General features: G+C 37.1%; 1 protein-coding gene across 1 annotated transcript in view; it reads left to right on the top strand.

Moving 5' to 3' along the window:
* Positions 1 to 18359, top strand: part of ramp1 (receptor activity modifying protein 1) — a 37156-nt gene extending 18797 nt beyond the window's left edge. Inside the window, exons 2-3 of the mRNA XM_055215652.2 lie at positions 278 to 413; positions 17596 to 18359. Coding sequence (XP_055071627.1) covers positions 278 to 413; positions 17596 to 17851 — 392 coding nt within the window. The 3' untranslated portion in view covers positions 17852 to 18359. The remainder of the gene's footprint in view (positions 1 to 277; positions 414 to 17595) is intronic.
* Positions 18360 to 19284: the final 925 nt, after the last annotated feature.

Below are 19284 nucleotides of genomic sequence, written 5' to 3'. Positions count from 1 at the left end.
GTTTTCAATCATTGATTTCACTTTAATTTTTAAATATTAAAAATGTTGTTTTATATTAGACGCTGCCCATAATCCTATAGGCTCATCCCTGGCATTTTTTTATATATTGTATGTACAAATGACTTTCGCTGGGTTTTTACAGACTGGATCACATATAATTCATCATTTTTTTACTGCATAACATTTATACTCTACTTAGCTCAGTCATCTGTGGGGTCTACAAGCATGAGTTTAGATGTTTCTACTCTTTTAACTAGATCTTCTCTTTCTCTTATAGCAAATCTATCTGTATTAACAACAGCATGCAGCAACCACTATGAATTTGCCATTGAGGAATTCTGCCTGGCCAAATTTAAGCTGGATATGGAGGTTCTTGACCAGCATCAGTGGTGCAGTTGGGAGGACACCGTTGAGTAAGTGTTCAGTATTTTTAATCATTAGCATTTATTATGTATTTAAAACATCATAATGTTAAATTCTTAATTCTATTTATCTGACACACAGTGCATTTTATTCATATATTTTTTTAAGAAGTTACAATTACTTTAGTAGCAAGAAAGAAATGCAAATGGGGTATGAAAAATAAATATATCAAGATAAAAATATACCATGGTATTTGTGAAAAAAAGACCCCACTATTAAATAGTTTTACGTTACTGTAACATTTACTGACTGCTCTGCTTGGGCTATGAATGCATTACACATCAAGCGTGCATTCATTTTCAATAGTCTATTCCTGTCTAGTCTGTTCTTATAATAATGATTTTGATGCACAGCCATGAGAAAATCAGCTTACAGTACACAATATCTTGGAGGTCCTGTGAGGCGTGAAAAATTATTTCAGAGAATTTTGAAATTGTAATGAGTGTTAAAGCCACTTTGGAGTGCCCCCAAAATACTGTAGGCTATAAATATTAAAAAGACTTTTTCACTACTTCCTCTAGACATTACAGACAATGGTTCAGCACTCATTTTACAGTGTTTCTCAGTGTACTGACACGCTTGCATGTATATTTGAACACCTCATGACAAAGTCAGTAAAGGGCAGAGTTTTCTCTGTAAATGGAAAGACGGAGGTCCCCATGTAATCACATGCTTCCAGGGATTTTGACCACCATGTGGCACAGCTCCAGGCGTATACCGTTCCTAGGTTCCTCCAGCTGTCTCTGTGACATAATGGAGGAGGTTATTCGCGGTGCTCCAAAAACATGATACGGAAGAACTTTCACTTTCCAGAGTTAACAAGATGAACTGTCCTGCTTTTGACGTCTGTGGTGGTGACAACTGTCCTCAGACCAACTATAGCGTTTGACTGAAGCTCCTGCTGGAGTAAGAAAGAAATAATCAAGAAAAGTGACACTGATGTTCAATCTGTCGGTTCAGGAACAGCACAGTCTGCCAGGCCCTGTCATTGACACTGCAGGCACAGTTTGTCCCCTGTGACCCAGGCGTATCATTCTGTCGCAGTTGTTGTCGAGACACAAATCGCTTACAGTACTGCAAATGATTGTACCAATACTGTGCCAAATAGCTTTATGCACTGTCAGTGAAATACTATAACCATGTGAGAAGTTATACTTTTACAAAATAAAGTTGTAGCATTATTTTAAGTTATTATGACTTGTAAAATACGTCATAGTGCAGTGTTCAGAGACTAATGAAAGGTCATTGCAGATTCGTTTGTTTTAGTGAATTTCTAGATCTTTCCCATTAATGAAGCTGATACCTGCTCACACCTGTGGCCTCATTTATAAAGTATGCGTACGCACAGAATTGATCTTAAAGTGTGCGTACGCAAAAATCCACGGCAAATTCCTTATTTATAAAAACTGTCTTTGACATCTAAAAGTGCTTAGCGCCCTGTCATGGTCTGAGCAGACGTACGCACTTTTGCTTGTCCGATTGCTGCAGGTTTTTGGAAATATAAGCCATTATTGCTGCTCGAAAACGGTTTAAATATTAAGAAATGCTTTTTGTTATGTCTATGAAATTAATTAGGCATCGTTTAAAGGTGGAGATCTGAAACTGCTCAGCTGCGCACAAGTTCACAATCATTTGCGTTTTATAGATTACACATCTGAAAGAAGTATGTGCATTTTCTGTGCGTACTTTAATTTTATGAATCACACTTATGCATTTTTGACAAATGTAGGATGGTTTCTACTAAGCAATTTATGAATAAGTCCCCTGGTGATAAGGGCCTTATTTATAAAGTGTGCGTACGTACAGATTTGATTGTAAAATGTGCGTATGCAAAAATCCACGTAAGGTGTACGTGCGTTTTATATGCGTACATTGGTTTTATGAATCACACGAGCACGCTTTTGAGAAATGATCGTAAGATCAGATTTAAGACGTTTTCTACGCAGCATTTTATAAATGAGGCCCCTGAAGTTTAATAATTGAAAATGAATTTATTACAGAAGCACAGATTTGTCTGTATTGCTTATGCATTTAGAGAAAGGGTTTTACCATTTTGACAGTCTGACAGTATTTTAAAATAGTATCTTAAAGGTATAGCGGAAGATTTTCGTTTTCCGGGTGGATCACCTCTGTTATTGGTCATCCCAGATGTCAATCATTCTGATGTTGACGTATAACCGCCGTGCGTGCTCGCCTCTAGGTTCGCTTTCTGTACATGCGCACTTTCACATGTATGTGTGTTGTGCTACGGTTTCAACCATTCATTGAAGCTCGCATTCTCGCTGTGTTTTTTTTCAAAATGTCTGAGGGTCGCAAGAGAAAAAGTGTCTACGAATTGTATGACAAGAAGAGAAAGGACTTTAAAGAAAGAAACAAGACCAGAGTGTTTTTGGGAGACTATTTCACACGCTGGCGTGAGCTAATAGGACAGATTGGGCTTCCCACGTGAAGTTTCTACTGGAAAGGTACATTTTGTCATGCTATTTGGATAAATCCATTTAAAATCACTGCTAGTAAAAGTTGACGTTAGCTATGATTAGCGATGCTAGCCCTGGCACGAGTCACGAACCACACAGAGACGGTAAACATGCCGACAGCAACTTGTAAACAGAGCGAAGAGAAGAACTAGGCTCCTGCATGCTCTCTGTCTGTCTCTTGCACGTTTTTAACAGGCGTTCCCTCTCGGGAGAAGGGAGAGTGTTGCGTGTGCATTTTTTTTTTAAATATGGAGGGGCGGTTCTTTTAAATAATTCGGGAAAATCTTCCGCTATACCTTTAAAATAGTAATAGGTTAATTTCCAGTAGGATGTAGTTTAGGTTGAACTAGACTGATCAGGGCCTCATTTATAAAGCGTGCGTATGCACAGATTTGATCGTAAAGTGTGCGTACGCAAAAATCCACGTCTTTGACGTGGAAAAGTGCTTAGCACCAAGTCATGGTCTGAGCAAACGTACGCACTTTTGCTTTTGCTGCAGGTTTTTGGCAATATAAGCCATTCTTGCTGCTCGAAAGGGTTTAAACATTGACAAGCGCTCTTTTTTTATGTCTATGACATTAATTAGGCATCGTTTAAAGGCGGAGATCATAAACTGCTCAGCTGCGCACAAGTTCAAGATCATTTTGCAATTGATAGATTTCACATCTGAAAAAAATGGGTTTTCTGTGCGTACATTCGTTTTATGAATCACACAGGCACATTTTTGATAAATGATCTTAAGATCAAATGTAGGATAGTTTCTACGCAGCATTTTATAAATGAGGCCCCTGGTGATAAGGGCCTTATATATAAAGTGTGCGTACACAAAAATCCATGTGAGGTGTACGCGCGTTTTATAAGCATACATTTGTTTTATAAATCACACATGCGTGCTTTTGAGAAATGATCGTAAGATCAAATTTAGGATGTTTTCTATGCAGCATTTTATAAATAAGGCCGCTGAGGTTTGATAATATTAACCTTGAAGTTTATTGTTGAAAGTGAATTTATTACAGAAGCACATATTTGCCTGTACTGTATTGCTTGTGCATTTAGAGACTCCTCTGAAATGGTTTTACCATTCTGACAGTATCTTACAATAGTAATAGGTCCATTTTCAGTAGGATGTGGTTTTAAGTTAAACTAGACTGATCAGGTCTGATTGATTATTATATGGAAATACATCCAGCCTCATGTTCCATAAGCAAAACTGTGTGCGTGCGTGCGTGTGTATCAACCAGACTGATAGCTCAGACATTTGCCTGAAGGTTGCAAACACAAAGTTTCTTGTTAAAGTAACCCAGAACTGTGTTTAGGAGGATGAATGATTCATGCAGTTGATAGTAAACTAATGCTTAGTTTTTGACACAAATGTAATACTCATATCACCTGCTAAATGTGTCACTGTTTCTAAATCCTGTTTGCTCATTTTGATAGGGATTTATTTCTGCATGCTTTTTATACAATATATACCTTGATCTTTGGTATTTCGTTTGTTGTTTCCTTTAGCACTACTGCCTTTCCCACAAATCGGCACAGTGAGAGAACTACAGCCTTGTAATCGTATATAAAATGCTACCTTTAATATATTGAGAAAAATGAGGCAACAGCCTTGCTGTTTTATACTAATATTTTTTGCAGGCTACTGTACAGCAGTATGTGTACCGTTTTGTATTTAATGTTTCATGCATCAAATGTAACATGCAAACATATTTTGTCTTTAAAAACTCAAGACTCAGAAGTAGATTGGAAGTAAAGAAAAGCATTTCTGATCTTGGCGCAGGTTCAAGTCCCACTCGTACCTGTGAAAAGCACTCATTAAAGTATGCATGGCCCCTGAGCTCCCTCCATGAGGTCATTTAACTCCATTGCTCAATAATGCACAAAGCACTGTCTAGGGACAGCCACAGGTCTGGAATCATGCCTAAGCAGTACCGTAGTACTGTGTGTGGTCTCCAATGACCCCTAAAAATGCTGCAGTAAGACTTGAGGGAAGTCAACTGCAGGTAATTAAGGTTGTATAGAAACGAATAGAGAAGCCAAACACTATTGCACTTCAGCAAATTGTCTCACCTGGTGAATAGAGCATTAAACAACATCAGTTGGGAACCAGCGATCTACAGACCATTCTTCTGTTCTTCCACGGGTCCCTCTTGTGTCTGTTGGTTCCGCATGCTTACAAGCATGCCTTGCCAAGCAAATGTACAATATATACAAAATTCCATGGATGAGCCTATAGGATTATGGGCTATTTAATATAAAACACAATATCCGCTTTTCAGAGCTCAGCTCACTTTAAAAATTGTTTTGAGAGACAATGTATTGTTACAAGCACAGATCAGATTCCAATAGGTTTAATAAGGTGCATGGATCAAACCAAAAGTCTAAATCTTTGGTTGATATACTGTAGGTCCTTTACTTTAAACTGATTGGATCTATCAATACTTAAATGATCTTGATAGCAAACATGTGTGTGTGTGTGTGTGTGTGTGTGTGTGTGTTGTGTGTGTGTGTGTGTGTGTGTGTGTGTGTTTGTGTGTGTGTGTGTGTGTGTGTATATATACACACACCAAGAAAGTGACAAGATGAAAACCACTATTTTCTGTTACAAACTTTCACATAGCATCTTTAGGTTATAATAACATTAAAAATTCAAATCCATAATTAGATTTTCAAAGATTTATTATTAAAACTTATTAAAAAAAAAATTTCAGCAAAATGCAATAAATCCATGACAAGTTTTTTTTTTAAATGCTATAAATTCATTGAATCAATATATAAATGTGCATTCATCTTTGCCATGTTATATTCATTTAGTTGACTAGTGTTATACACTGGTTAAACATTAATTGCATTAATCAAAACACTTACTTTGTCATATTAAGAACACTGTCATTGCTGCTGTGATCCTTGGGATGTCTGTGAACTGTTTTGACAGCGATCAGCTGTAAATTGTTTTGGTCCTGCTTGATTTTCGTTGACTTTGAGTAAAATAATTAGGGGTGGGCCGATCCAATACTTTGGATCGGATATCGGGTCGATCCGAACCTTTTTTTGCTAGATCGGATATCGGAATAATGGGGCCGATTCAAATTCGATACTGTGCGTTACTTGTTGTTGTTACTGTCATGCTATAGAAAAGTCAGACTATTATAAAAGCACCATAAACATTTTTATACACTATATTCAAAGTCTTCCTAATATATTCAACAGCTTTATGCGAAAAACAATTGCATATATGAAGATATTTGAGGTCACAAAAACTCAGTGGTCTGGTGCTCGCGGAGTTAATACACTGGAGCAGCGATGAATAAAATGTGTCATACACACAACACACACACACACACACACACACACACACAATAACCATATTTTAATCATCTGATTAAAAAGTCTCAGTAAACCACTGGATGAATGCAATACACTATGTGCCTAGCATATACAAGATCTGTGAGAAGATGCTTTAAGCACATTATCCTACGCCCCGGAAGTGCAAAAAGGACAGGATGATTCAATTGCATCATTCTTCTCCCAGGATATTAATTTGCTCGGTTGTATGTCCACTCAAAAACTGGCATTATTAATAAATATTTAAGAGCACTTACATTCTTTTAAAGGTGGTGTCCACGATGTTTGAAAAACGCGTTGGAAAAGGAGACGGGCCGACTACCAAAACACACTTATAGCCAATAAAATCAAATCAAATGCCGGTGTGGGGCGGGTCTATTAACAGAAGGTCCAGATTCTATTGGGGTAGGGGCGTGTTTGTTTAGGTGATTTCAAATATCAACATTGGCTTTCAAACATCATGGACTCCGCCTTTAACTTGTATCTCATTTTAAATGAGCTCTTTATATTTGACATGATATTTTTCTGATTTTGTGTGTATATGTACACACACACACACACACACACACACACACACACACACACACACACACACACACACACACACACACACACACAGTCAGGCATACATGGTTTATAGGGACTTTCCATAGACGCAATGCATTTTATACTGTCCAAACTGTTATATTCTATTCCCCTAACCCAGTGGTTCCCAAACTTTTTCAGTGTGCGGCCCTCTTGTGTACGGTGCATTCCTTCGTGGCCCCCCAAAGAAAATTTGTGACAAAAAACTGTTCTAAAACTCAACATTTTAATAAAAAAAAAAAACATTAAATTCTACAAAAACGTAGTTCTTTTGGTTAGTAGCCTTATTTTTCTTAGGTTTAATTACACAGAATTCATGATAAATTAATGTATTTCATAAAATGTCATAAAACTGGGGCCCCCTGGCAACATCTCGCGGCCCCCCTGAGGGCCCCGGCCCCCAGTTTGAAAACCACTGCCCTAACCTACCCCAATCCCTAACCCCAATGTCACAAAAACCTATGAAAAAACTACCATTTAGTATGTCTTTTTAGCGTTTCAGTTTATGGGGACACTTCCTGTGTTCCCATAAACCATGGTAATAGCATAGTTAACATGTCATTATACACTATTCATGTTCCCGTAAACCACATTTGCAAACCCCCCCACACACACACACACACACACACACACATGTATCGAGAAAAATACTAGAATTGGATCTATATAAAGTTTTACCATTCGAAAATATATAGGTTTATTCTATAAAGGTTCACCTAGAACATATTTTAGGTCACGAGTGCTCAGTCAAGCTATGAAGGAAAATATTGTTGGGCGTTCCCCTTTGGCCTCTCTAAAAATTTGTTCCATGTTCTCTCTGAACAGTAATACCTCTCCTGTAACTTCAGCTCAGGTCTCCACACCAAAATGAGTGCACCTCATTTTCATGTGCAACGTCTGCCACCTGTTTGAGCACTTCTGACTCTTTGGACTCTCTGTGACCTGTTGTTAAAAATATACAAATAGGGCTTTAGGGATTCTGTTAAACAACCATTATTGAAGTTCATTTTCTGAGCAATATTTATCCACTTCCCAGGGGAAAAATAAAACTTTTGTGACACCATGAATATGCAGGGGCCCCGTAAGGGGGGAAAAGTGAGGACGATTCTAAGGGCCTATGAATTTTTTGGGGCCCCAATCAAGGACAGTGCCGCACACGGAACCCCGTTAAGCTGAGCCCTCTTAGCTCCGCCCCGTCTTCTTTAATCCACGCCAGTCTCACAATGCGGAGTGAACTTCACAAGAGAGCAAGGTGTGTATTTACTGCTATTTGCTATGATATCTGCATATGTGCACTTCCTTACTATAAATGCAGTTTACACAATGTGACGCTGGAGCAATACAGTGCATTTTTCTTTCCACTGTAAAGTCTTCGCTTTGTTCACCCCAGTTTTAAAAAAACACAAGGCGATTTACGTTCCCTCTTTTAACGCGAAGTCAGCCCTTATAAGCTGTTTTAATTAACATAGCCCATATAAGCTAATTAAAATAAACTAGAAATGCGATCGGTTACACACTCCAATGTTTTGTAACGGAATATGCCAAGGAAGGATTTTTATGCAGTCGAGAATCGAGTTGATTGTGGTTAGACAGAAATGCAACGAATGCTAAACTAGTCCAGTAATGTATATTAAAGTTTCTAACCTTGCAAGTTGCAACAGCTTTAAGAAATCAATGGAAATTTATTCTGTAATCTGCTATAGTTGTCATTCATTTCATTTTAAAGTCCCGTTGATTAATAAACAGTCTGAAGACTCATTTAAGAGCATAGCTGTTTTCTCGAGTTCACGGTTTCAATGATCTGTTGTTATTTTTGCTTTAGTTTAGCTGCTGGTGTGTAAAACCTGTTACTCACCTTATAAATAATGCTAATAATTATAATACAAGCTTTGGTCAAGCATTTTTGACCCAGTCTTAGCATAAGGTAACTGTATAGAAAAGATGCATTGTTGTTTTAAAAAAAAAACATAATTTCTTCTTGACTGAACAAAGAAAGCCATCAACATTTTGGATGACATGGTGGTGAGTAAATTGTCTGGATTTTTTTAAGAAAATTGACTATTCCTTTAAGAAGTATTAAAGAAAATGTGTGTACTACGAAAGTCTACTTCTTTTCACCTGGGTTGACATTCATTTAGAAAAATGAGGGACCATTTCACATTTAAAAACATGAACAGCATGTAAATAACACAAATATTTGTACACTAAAGAATTCATGTACTTACAAGAAAAATACAAGCTTCACATTCTGCAATAATCTTCCAGAATGCCTTGTCCCTTAGACCTTGTAGCATCTAAAAATGGTTTAGGTTTGTTTTTATTAACCGAAGGGCGGGTTGATAGCCCTTTATGGCAGTTGTCAGGGTCACAGATCCAACCTGGAACATTTCTTTAATACTGATCTCCGGTCCCAGGCTTAAGGTCCATCTGCTCGGCAAGGCACGCAGCAGTCACACATTACAGTGCAGGTGCTTATGAAATTGTTTCCAGTAGCTCTGTGGATTGTAAATGTTCTTGAAAGCATTTAACCGCTTTGGAAGCTTTGTATTGTCTGATGACACTTACAGTAATGAGAAACACAATGAGAGTGTGTCATTCATAGCATTTCAGTAATTCACATCTCCTTTTGCATCCCATGGACAGAGATCAGCTGCAGTTTTCTGCCATATATTTAATAAATCTTGAATGTATCATTGCACTCATTGTTCTTCTCAAGGTGACAACACAATTCCTCACCTAAATGTTGTTTCTTTAGAGATAAAGAAATGTGTCCAGTGACAGTAAAAAGGGTTTATAACTCTAGCTTGATAGTCAGAGAAGATTTTTTTCTGTGTCAGAATAGACACGACTGTTGATAAAAAGACTGCAAAAATAGGACTCTATCTCAAATAAACTGTACCTTAGTCATTTGAAATGAAATTTAATGAACTCTGGAGATGTACTAATATTTTCACTTCATACTTTAGAAATTTGGTTGCAAATAATTGCATATTTTAACATTTTTGGAATTTGACAAAAATGAACAAAGTACATCGGTGCAGCCAACTAAATTGGTCCTACAACAAAACAAAGTTAATGTAACACCAGTAGAGCACTGTAACTCGTTTCCCATTTACAAACGCTGTTATCTGAGATATTATCAGATGAAAAACATGAAAAACTAAATTGTAACTTGCCGCAATTATAATTTTTATATACAGTTGAGCTCATGAATTTAAAATGCATAAGCTCAACTGTATATATGACATGCAATAAAATATCCATCAGCCTGTTGTCTGCAACCTCTAATACCCAACTGTTAGTTATTGGGTATTAATGAAATCTGATCTTGTTTACAAGAGGTACAGTATCATGTCCCAAGAGCAGTGAGTGTGTGCTGTAGTCATGGCCTCTGCTGATGTTTGTCCCTGCCGCTCTCTGTGCTCTCTCACAGGATATATTTTTAGTGGTGTTAAACCATTTTGAAATTCAATCTGATGTCTCACACGACTGAATGCTTCAGGGAGACTTTCCCACCACATGAACATCAGAGAAAAACACCTGCAGTTCACAGATTCATCCGTTTTAAATGGAAAGACTCACAGTGTGAGAACATCTATATTTCTCCCAGTGCAAAACAAGAGACTTTCTTTTGAAACCTGTTCGAACGTTTTTCTGCTTGATTTTTCCATTACTGCCAATATGTAATAGGATATATTACTCTTAAATCCAAGTAAATCTGAACATTTTCACATATCACATGTGAATGGAATTACATTTATTCCTGATTGTAGTCTGATTGCAGTATAATGTTATTCAAATGTTTTACAAAATCCTAACTGCACCTTATTTAACCATAAATAAATATTATGCCAACATTTTCTTGCCTTGGTCATTTTAATCCTTTGTCTAAAGGAGGTGGAAGACTCCACACAATGTAAGTGAGTGTCTTTACACACCAGGAGCCTCATGTATAAAACTCTGCATAGGATTCTTACTAAAAGTCTACGTACGCACAAAAGCCAAAAATGTCACACACCAAAAATTATGAAGACTTAAAAGCAAAGCAATGTTCCCTTTATAAATCACAGATTACCTGCAAGTGTGCGTACATGAATCATCCTAATATCCAACCTTGCAAGCCTATTCTCCTGTCAAGTTAGTTTTTTTATAAATCACAACCTTTGCGTGGGAACTGGCGTACGCACGTTTCCAGCCCTGTTTTGTGCGTACGCATGCTTTATACATGAGGCCCCAGAACTGTGCCTAACGCGGCACTGGCGCGCTGCTGCTTTTAGTTGACATAGATGGAGGCCGCCAAAAGACCAGGCTTTTGTTTTCACAACAGCAATTTCAACTTTTTTCACACACCTTCACCTTCCAAAATCTGAAAAATTGGTATGTTAAGAATAAATTGATAAAGGACACCGTCAACAGAATTGACGGCAAAATAGACTATGTTTGACCTTTGCAATATTTGAAAATAGATATTTTTTATTTTTTAAATTACCTGAATTTATGTCATCCTATAGACTTTCAAACATCACAATGTCATTAATTAATATGTATTTGTGTACAAAATGACATATAAACATATGTTTAATCGAGCAGGACCAAAACATTTTACAGCTGATCGCTGTGAAAAAAGTTGAGCGACGACGTCAAGTATAACCGCAGCAATGACAGTGATCTTAATATGACAAAGTAAGTGTTTTGATTAATAACATTAATGTTTATTTTTTTTAAATCAGTGTATACCACTAGTCAACTAAATGAATATAAAAAAAGCAAAGATGAATGCACATTTATACATTGATTTATACAAGTTTTTATAATAAATCTTTCGAAAACAAGTTATGGATTTAAATTTTTTATGTTTTTATAACCTAAAGATGGTATGTGAAAGTTTGTAACAGAAAATAGTGGTTTTCATCTTGTCACTTTCTTGGTATAGAAAACACGTTTTTACTGAAATTTGTCAAAATGGATTTATTGCGTTTTGGAACCAAACTCTTCATATTTTCCTATTGTATTAGTTTTCCGCACGTCTCACGCAGGCAGTCTGCAAGCTCTAACCTGTTAACATGGGAGTCGAATTAAAAACAGACACGCCACGCAGCTGAGACGCTTACGCCACACATCCAATGTGTCACCGGCCTTAGAATACATGGTGCTGGGTCATAGATATGAATATGCAAATTAGTCCCCGAATTAGTGTACATAGATGCTACATTCTCAATGCTTATGAGGTAGGGCTGAAACGATTAGTCGACATTGTCGACAACGTTGACAATAAAAAATTGTTGCCAAATATCTTTGTTGTTGAGTTGTCGTTTGATTTCAATTAACCTAATGTAAGGGCCTGCAATGTTGTGATTTGACCGCTACGACGCTTTAGCGATACAAATTTGGGATAGAATAAGATAGACAAAAACACAGCGTGAATGGCACAGTGCAAACGAATCAGAACGAAAGTTTCACGAAACTTCAAACCAAGATGCTGTCGTGTGTAATACATAAAAGACAGAACCTGCCTTTCACGGGAGTGAACGTGCATGTCAAAGCACTTAACCTGATAAGGAACACTGTGCCGTACACGGTACACCCCCTCCCTTGCACGTGAGGCTGCATTACGTCATTGCAATTTTGAAGCATTAAATCTTCAAAATATACGGTCATGCGGCACATCGTTGGAAAGCTTAGACTTTAGGGATTCCATTAAGCGCACACACAAAGCATAATATGATATTTAGCAGTCATAAAACTGTAATCTAGTTGTTAGGTACCTGAACCGGGCGGCGCCGATTTAGGATATTTACTTACCTTCAAAATCTTCCCTTTATCTGCTTCGGTGAAATTGTCCAAAACAAATTGTTCATAAATTTGAAAAAAAAAATCCCCAAAAGTCCAAGGAAATGGAATATCCAAGCCTTTTAATCCAAAACGATTTGTTCATCTCACAATCTTGACGTTTCTGACCGAATTACGATATAAAGAGTGTATACAATTAGTTCACTAATGGACATTCGTTCGAATCTCACTTTTCATTCACGATTTATAATGAATATATTCGGATGTCACGTTTATTGTGCAACGTCTGAGGAACAAATACGCCCCCTTGTGGAATTTCAGCCGTTCCATAAGAGGCTACAGAGGAAATAACCTGTCTGCTGTGTTTCGGGCTTTGACGAACCCTGTTGGCGCATCCAACATTACACAAAAGGAAAATGTTTCCACGCATTTGGATTCCGTGATTCCGTCCGAAAATCCGCATCGCGAAAATCATAGGGCTCTACTAATAAATGACTGACTTGCCTTATCTTACTCCACTCCTTCAAGTCTAACGTAACTGACACTCTGATTGTAAACCAAGAACGCGCGCCGCATCTGGAAGTGCTTGCGCAGCATTACGCACAGTGCGTAAACATTATCAATCACTTATCGAACTGTTGTTATCGTTTTAGCGGAAAATTTAATATAGGTAAAATTTTCGTTATCGAATTATCGCCCAGCACTATGCTAAAGTGATTTTCTTTTTTATTTATTAGTTATAATATGTTTTAATGATATACCCTAATGTTTTAACTAATTGAAAAAGCTAAATAATCAGTCAAAACATACTGATTAGTCGTCAAAATAATCAATGAGTAGTCGATTAATCGGTCTAATAATCAATAGATAAATCGGTTATTCGGTCTAATAATCGATAGATTAATCGATTATCAAAATAATCATTTGTTGCAGCCCTAATATGAGGTGCTCGTATGTAGCACTTTTTTTCAACTCTATTCATCCATACATATCTATGGCTTGAACTAATGATCCACTCATTCAGTTGGGCTGATGTGATTAAATACATGTTTATGATGTAGGAAACAGAGGCAATTCAACCCATGGTTTTCAGAAAAATCAAGTATTACCGTATAGAGAAAATATACTGAGACATCTAATATGTTCTTGGAGGGGGGCCCGAGGACTGGAGTTGAGAACCACTGTCTTAAAGCATATTAAAAACAGAAAAATGCAAATAAAAACTTGACTTTTACCACAGGGAGATGTTAAGACTGACAAAATACAAAAAAGTAAAAGTACTCCATATGACTCACAGGTAGTTCATGACTTAAGCTACAAAGTATTTTCCAAGGTCTTTTTAAGCCAATTTATAGCTTTGCCTCATATATATATTTTTTCAATTCTATGTCCTGTGAGATAGAAAGTCGTACAGATTTGCAATTAAAGTAGTATGAGTGATGTGAATGATAGCTGACTTTTATTATTGAATGAATTATTCCTACTTTTATTGACCAAATGTTCCTTTTGAAGCCCCACTATTCTCACTATAAAACCTCACTATTATCCATGGTGCAGTCTTATCTGTATTCACTTTTTAATTGCATGATACTACTGCAAGTCCTGACAGGCTAGTATGGAAGCTCCCATGATTGAATATTTAAATTAAAATTCTTCAATGTATTATTTGACCCACACTGATAAGACGACTGAATGTTGCTTCAGGTATCTGATAATGCCAGGGGTGACGATACAGATGACTTCTTCCTCATCACACTGTATGGTTGGATGAAGAAACTAAATGTTAACAGAAAACTTGTCGACCTACTTGTTTCACATTTCTCTTCAACAGAGCAGAAAGTAATTTTTCAGTTTGTTGAACACGTCCCGTTCTGATGTGAATTTGCTTATAATGAACAAGGCAGATGGTCTTGCAACAAAATGGATTGCAGATTATGTCGTGTAGTTTTTATGGGGTTGTGCATGATAATGTTTGAAACAATTACACATCAGAGAGAACACAACACATTTCTAATAGCACATTCAGACAATGTGATGGTCGATTCAGAGAATCATTGTAAATGGCCTGTGTGCACCCGTATGCACGTAGTGTAGGATTAATACATAAGCCATCATTCTGGACAGGATATGATATTATTAGAATCTCATTTCCCCTGTTCCTGGTGACCTCTTTAGTGCCCCCATGAAATGCCATCAGGGGACTGGTGAGCATTTGTAAGTTTGTATGAGGATCCATCTTTTAACCTTTTCAAAAATGCTGCTGTGTGGTTTCAAATGAGACCTGTTGTTCTTCGCACCCCATGACCTCACGAAATAGCAAAGACCTGTCATATATTTTTAACCATCTGTATATGTTGTACCTTATAAAGTTAATACCATCTATCACCCTTAAAAATTTTTATACTTCAGCTTACTTCAGGGCATTTCAGTGAGAAAGAAAATAATTCACAGCACAATTGAGTTTCAATTGCAAGAAACCGTTCATTTGCATTTTAAAGGACACCTGAAATGGCACATTTTTGCACACACCTACAAAGTGGCAATTTTAACATACTATAATAAGTTTTTTATATGGTATTTTGAGCTAAAACTTCACATATGTGCTCTGGGGACACCAAAGATTTATTTGACATCTTAAAAAAGTCTTCTGCCATGGCCCCTGTAATGCCTATGCTAATTTAAAAACATTGGAAAAATGTCCATCACCCTTTCTAAATTAACCCAGATGAAAAATGACTATTATATAATTTACTGCAGTAAACCATATAGTAAAAATTCTTAGATACTAAAAATATACTATAGTAGGGTATACAAAATACTGTATCACCCTATAGTAATTATTTTGTAATAATATCTATGATATTTGTATTGATACATACAGTACTGTAGTTCTGTTGCACTACAGTTGTTAAACAACATTGCTTAATATGTTGCACTTAATAAAAACTTCTACACTTAAATATATTAATAAACATTTTAATTTTTGTCTGTTTTAATTTCACTTATCAAATTGCATTGCTATGAAAATTTTTACACCAGTGGGGCCCATTTTCAAGGTCTCGCCTAGGGCCCCATAACCCCAAGGGCTGGCCCTGCTGTGATGTTCTGGTTAGCATTTATGGTAGTGGGTTTTTATTAATCCTTAATATGTGACCCTGGACCAGCCACAAAACCAATCATAAGTAGTATATTTGTAGCGAAAGCCAAAAATACATTGTATGGGTCAAAATTATACATTTATTCTTTTATGCCAAAAATCATTTTATAGGATATTATAAAAAGATCCATGTTCCATGAAGATATTTTGTACATATCCTACCCTACCGTAGATAGCTCAAAACTTTACTTTTGTGAGTGGATACAATTGCTAATGGATTCATTTGGACAACTTTAAAGGCGATTTTCTCAATATTTGGATTTTTTGCACCCTTAGATCTTTTTCATCAATGGAAAGCTTATTTATCCAGCTTTCAGATGATGTATAAACCTCAATTTCAAAAAATGACCCTTATGACATATGAGCAGGGCTGATGTGATACTCACTAAAAATAAAACGTAAGGTAGATAAATACAGTGCTGCGATACAAGCATTGTAATGATTAGTGTATTACTTAACCAGCCATTTGTTGAGATAGAGTGGTATGGGTTCTTTGAATATTTCAGGCTTTAATGTGAACACACATTATTTGCTATAAATATCGAGGCAGACAGAGACAGTGAGGTCTATGAGCTCAGGGTCAGTCCATTAACAGACAGGGTTTAACACAGTAGCAGTAATACTGCCTCACTCCAACCAACGGTGAATGTTTATCACACGTCTGTACTGTATTTGTCATTCATTTTACTTTAGGGCAAAACAAGTTTACTTTAGCCTAAATATTCCGTTTTATGCATGATGCATTGCATTTTTCCAAAGGTACTGCACAGAAAAGGTACAGTTCATGCTTGCCTGAGAATTGAACCTTTGACATTGCAAGCAGAATAAATTACTGTTTGAGCTACGGGAATGATAGAAAGTCATTATAAAAAAAAACTTAAACGTCACGAAATGAAATCTTTTTCTTTTTTAATCTTTTGATTAAAATGAATAATGAGGGAGGAAAAGCATAGAAAAAGTAAATAGTTTGAACCCCTCCATTAAATTTATAGCAGTTCTCGTTTTAGCTTTTATAATTTACTCTTTTTATCCCTCCATCATCTTTACCCTCTACTCCCCAGCTGTGCACACGATGTTAACCCAGACATTCATTTGTGTCACACATAAAGATGAGATGTGCCTTTTTGCCTGGCCCGAGTGCATGAGCCATCTTTATCCCTCCGGGTGAAATGTGAGAGGAGGAGGCGTGCAGCCTGCTCCAGCCCCTAAAACAGACCCGGAAGAGAGCTCTTGATTAAAAGTCTGCACCGGTTATGCAAGGCATCCCACGCTAGGCTGACCAGGTTTATAAATAGAAAGCTAAGGGTGGGGGGTCGGGGTGTAACACGCACACGGGGGCCTATTAGGAGGAGAACAGTTTTTTATCAGCTTCTCGCATCATAACCATTATTATCAGGGTGGTTTGACTTCATCAGAGTCCCTAAAGGCCAATGAAAGAATTATTTGAGCTAAGTAAATGGAGCGGCGTTTGGCCACGTGCATATTTGCACACGCCGGTTATCATGCACGCCATCTCTCTCACGCAGCATGCAGACGTGCGTTTTGGGGATGATTATGAACAGGAGCAGAGATATTGATGTGAACTCACTTGTAGAGAACTAATGCTTAGCAGATGTGCTCTGTAGCTCATTGTGTTAGGAACACACATAGTGGGTTTGACTGCAAAAAAAAGATAGCTTGTAATGCACTGTAAATTTCTTAGGATTAAAGTGTCTGCCAAATGCATACATATATTAAATAAATATAATACATTTTAAAATGCGATGAAACCAGTACGATATTAAAATGACAGTGATCCCCATTTGCTTCTTAAAGGTCTTACGGAGAGCTGACAAACTGCACGTTCCTGGTGGCTCTGAAGATGAATTGTTTCTGGCCCAACCGACTTGTGGACGAGTTTTTCATCCGTGTGCACAGGCACTACTTCCACGACTGTTCGTTGTCTGGACGGCTGCTTCACGACCCACCCAATCGGATCCTAGGGCCTTTTATCGTGGTGCCTATTTTGGTGACCCTGCTCATGACTGCTCTAGTGGTATGGAGGAGTAAACGCAGCGAGGGAATAGTATAAGGCTACTGCTTCTAACCAAGCAATCCCATGCCGAACAAGTGATTTCGGACAGACTGTAAACACTAAAAGTGTCATTAAATGGTTGGATATGGAACTAGAGAACACTTTCACTGTGTTATTGGCAACGGGTAACATACAAGTCAATTGTAAAGATTTCATATAGGTCGTTTTCGATTATATATCATGTCATGATGACACCTCAATCTCCAATCTGAATGTTAAACATCATCGTGATGGTGGATTACTTGTAAGCTTAGATGTAAAAATCTGAAGCTTAAAGAAAGACGCCACTATTTCAAAGTGTTTTGTGAACACTGGACGTTTCGTTTCATGCATCAGCCTCACTACGTTTCACACTAATCTTTTACATCTTAAATCTTTTGTTATGCTTTGTGCCAAATGCTGCCAGCAGTAGTAATGATTTACATTATTATTCTGTGATGATCCCAATTATGTAAATATGGATTAAAAACAATAATAAAAGACTTATTGTATTAATGTCCCATGGGTTCTTAGATACAGTACAAATATTTTTACCATAATTTCTGCCAAAATTAGCATCATTATAGCTCTCCAATATAGTGAGCTGTTTACTTAGACTTGTTAAAGGGATGAAAATGAAATGAAAATTATATATATACTGTTCAAAAGTCTCCATGCTACCATTAGATTTGTTGTTTTTGCAATTGTATAGTGATTATATATAATTGTTTCTCAGTCTCTTTATTAGAATACAACAAGAAAATACAGGCAGGGCCAGCCCGAAGCATAAGCGAACTAAGCGGCTACTTGGGGCCCCCAATCGTTTTTTACAATTAAATAACTTAAAGGAATAGTCTACTCATTTTCAATATTAAAATATGTTATTACCTTAACTAAGAACTGTTGATACATCCCTCTATCATCTGTGTGTGTGCACGTAAGCGCTGGAGCGCACTGCGACGCTTCGATAGCATTTAGCTTAGCCCCATTCATTCAATGGTACCATTTAGAGATAAAGTTAGAAGTGACCAAACACATCAACGTTTTTCCTATTTAAGACGAGTAGTTATACGAGCAAGTTTGGTGGTACAAATAAAACGTAGCGCTTTTCTAAGCGGATTTAAAAGAGGAACTATATTTGATGGCGTAATAGGCACTTTTGGGAGTACTTCGACTCGGCGCAGTAACACCCTCCCTCTCCCATTATGAGAGTGAGAAGGGGAGCGGACTTTTCAGGCTAGTCGAAGTACTCCTAAAAGTGCTATTACGCCATAAAATATAGTTCCTCTTTTAAATCCGCTTAGAAAAGTCGCAGCACGCTCCAGCGCTTACGTGCACGAACACAGATGATAGAGGGATGTATCAACAATTCTTAGTTAAGGTAATAACATATTTTAATATTGAAAATGAGTAGACTATTCCTTTAAATAAGTAATAAAAATGAATGAATG

Source organism: Misgurnus anguillicaudatus, chromosome 17 (assembly GCF_027580225.2).
Source record: "Misgurnus anguillicaudatus chromosome 17, ASM2758022v2, whole genome shotgun sequence".
In the NCBI taxonomy this organism is placed as follows: domain Eukaryota; kingdom Metazoa; phylum Chordata; class Actinopteri; order Cypriniformes; family Cobitidae; genus Misgurnus; species Misgurnus anguillicaudatus.
Note: the sequence above shows the minus strand (reverse complement) of the source record. Positions and strands in the feature narration are given on the sequence as shown.